At 33.4% G+C, this 2,393-nt stretch overlaps 1 protein-coding gene across 1 annotated transcript; it reads left to right on the top strand.

Annotated features, from left to right (window-relative positions):
- The first annotated feature begins 105 nt into the window (after nucleotides 1-105).
- On the top strand, nucleotides 106-2,042 carry LOC118069900 (mRNA-capping enzyme-like). Its single transcript, XM_035088242.1, has one exon. The coding sequence runs from the start codon at nucleotides 280-282 to the stop codon at nucleotides 2,038-2,040; it is 1,761 nt and encodes a 586-aa protein (XP_034944133.1). The 5' UTR covers nucleotides 106-279; the 3' UTR covers nucleotides 2,041-2,042.
- Nucleotides 2,043-2,393: the final 351 nt, after the last annotated feature.

Here is a 2,393-nt window from a genome sequence, read left to right on the forward strand (position 1 = left end):
GTGGCGTCTGGTGACACGATATTAAGTTTCACCACCAGGCGGCGCACAAGACTGGTAGTCTAGGCAACGAAAACTGTTTGACATCACTTGAGACTTAGATGTCAAACAGTGCACATCGTGTATTTTTTGATCTGTTTTTTCTTGCGAAAATACAAGTGCAGTCTCAATTTTACGCAATATTTGCATAATCAAAACGTAAAAACAAACATTTGGAAGCGAAAGTGAGTGTTTGTGATAGAAAAAGTTTGATTTATACAGTTGAGGTTAAGTGAACAAACAATGTCAAGTTGGAGTGCCGAAAATAGCAAAGGGATGATCCCTCCACGATGGTTACACTGTCCTCGAAAAAGTATAAAATTACTAAACAATAAGTTTCTTGCATTTAAAACACCACTATCAGAAGAATATGATAGTCAAGTTTCTGAAGAATGTCGTTTTTCTATGAACATGTTGTTTACATCATTAAAGAGTCAAAGACTGAAAATGGGATTACTGATAGATTTGACAAATACTAACAGATTTTATAATAAAGCTGACGTCGAAGCCCACGGTTGTTGTTACTACAAACTTCAATGTCGAGGTCATGGTGAAACTCCCTCCATGAAACAAACTAAGGTTTTTATTGAAATTTGCAAAAATTTTATTGCACGAAATCCATCGGAGATTATTGGAGTCCATTGCACCCATGGTTTCAATAGAACTGGGTTTCTTCTGATAAGCTACTTAGTTGAAAGTGGTACATTTAATTTGGACGCTGCTGTTAGTGAATTCTCATCTATCAGACCTCCTGGAATTTACAAGGAAGATTACATCAAAGAGTTATACAGACGATATGATAATGAAAGTTATGCACCGCCTGCACCACCACGTCCAGCTTGGTGTTTGGAATATGATGACTCCAGAGGGAACTATGAAGAACATGACAAATTTGGAAGTAGAAAACATACTCGAAGACGTAAGGGGCATATTGTTAAAAATCCAGTTTTCATGGCTGGAGTTCCTGGAGTAGTACCTGTACAAGATTTAGCTAAAGTTGCAAGAATTCAAGAAAGAGTTCAAGAAATATGCCAATGGAATAGAAGTGGCTTCCCTGGTTCTCAACCAGTCTCCATGGACTGGGAGAATATTGTTCTACTTAATATCAAATCATATAGAGTATCATGGAAAGCTGATGGTACTAGATACATGATGCTGATCCAAGCAGACAATGAGGTATTCTTTATTGATCGAAATAATAGTGTCTTCCAAGTGTCTGGATTAGTATTTCCACACCCTCGAGATCTTTCAAGAAATCTGAAAGATACATTATTGGATGGCGAAATGGTAATTGATAAAGTAAATGGTGCCGAATATCCCAGGTACTTAGCTTATGATGTAATCATGTATGACGGGAACGATGTATCTGAAAAATCATTCTTCCCCGATCGATATACCATCATCGAAAGAGAAATAATGGGAGGGCGTTATAGAGCATTAAGAGAAAGTAGAATACGCCGAGAAGAGGAACCTTTTTCTATCCGACTGAAACATTTTTGGGATATCACACAAGTCAAGAGTTTGTTGAGTGAAAAATTCGCCAAACAATTGGGTCATGAACCAGATGGATTGATCTTCCAGCCTTCGAAGGAGCCCTACATCCCTGGAACTGCAGCAGAAGTCTTAAAATGGAAACCATTGTCATTAAATTCTGTAGATTTTAAATTAAAAATAGTCGTTGAATCGGGTATGGGCATTCTAACCAGAAAAATAGGTCATTTATATGTTGGAGGCTTAAAAGAACCATTTGATCACATAAATATTACTAAAGCAATTGAAGATTTAAATAATAAAATAATTGAATGTAAATTTGAAAATGGGCATTGGGTGTTTATGCGTGAAAGGACGGATAAATCTTTTCCCAATTCTTTCACCACTGCTAAGTCTGTTTGCCAAAGTATTAGAGCACCTATTACTTCGGAAAATTTATGTGATTATATTAATAGATATAAATTTGAAGATGATTCTGATTGTTTGCCTCCACCATGTAAACGACATAGATAAGAATTGATAGAAAAATTAATCATTTTAAAATTTCTATTTTTTTAATGTTAACTCTTAGCTTCATAATTTGTAAATATTACTCATTATTAAATTAAATTAATATTTGTACAGAGATTGAATTTTCTTCAATAATCTATTTTTTCAAGACAGATTGCAAATTAAACTAAAATTAAGTTTCTAGAAAATTTTTTTAAAGACTGGAAAGAATGTGTGATATAAAATTTATAGTAATTGTACAATAATATTTAATAGCTTCTTTTGTAAAAATTAAAATGTACTATGTATATTAATTTAATAATTTATTTTTGTTAAATGTCATATTTTTAAGTTAAATTAAATTTTTTACATAGAGT

Source organism: Chelonus insularis, unplaced genomic scaffold (genome assembly GCF_013357705.1).
Source record: "Chelonus insularis isolate UGA/USDA-ARS -01 unplaced genomic scaffold, ASM1335770v1 contig_486_pilon, whole genome shotgun sequence".
Lineage (NCBI taxonomy): Eukaryota > Metazoa > Arthropoda > Insecta > Hymenoptera > Braconidae > Chelonus > Chelonus insularis.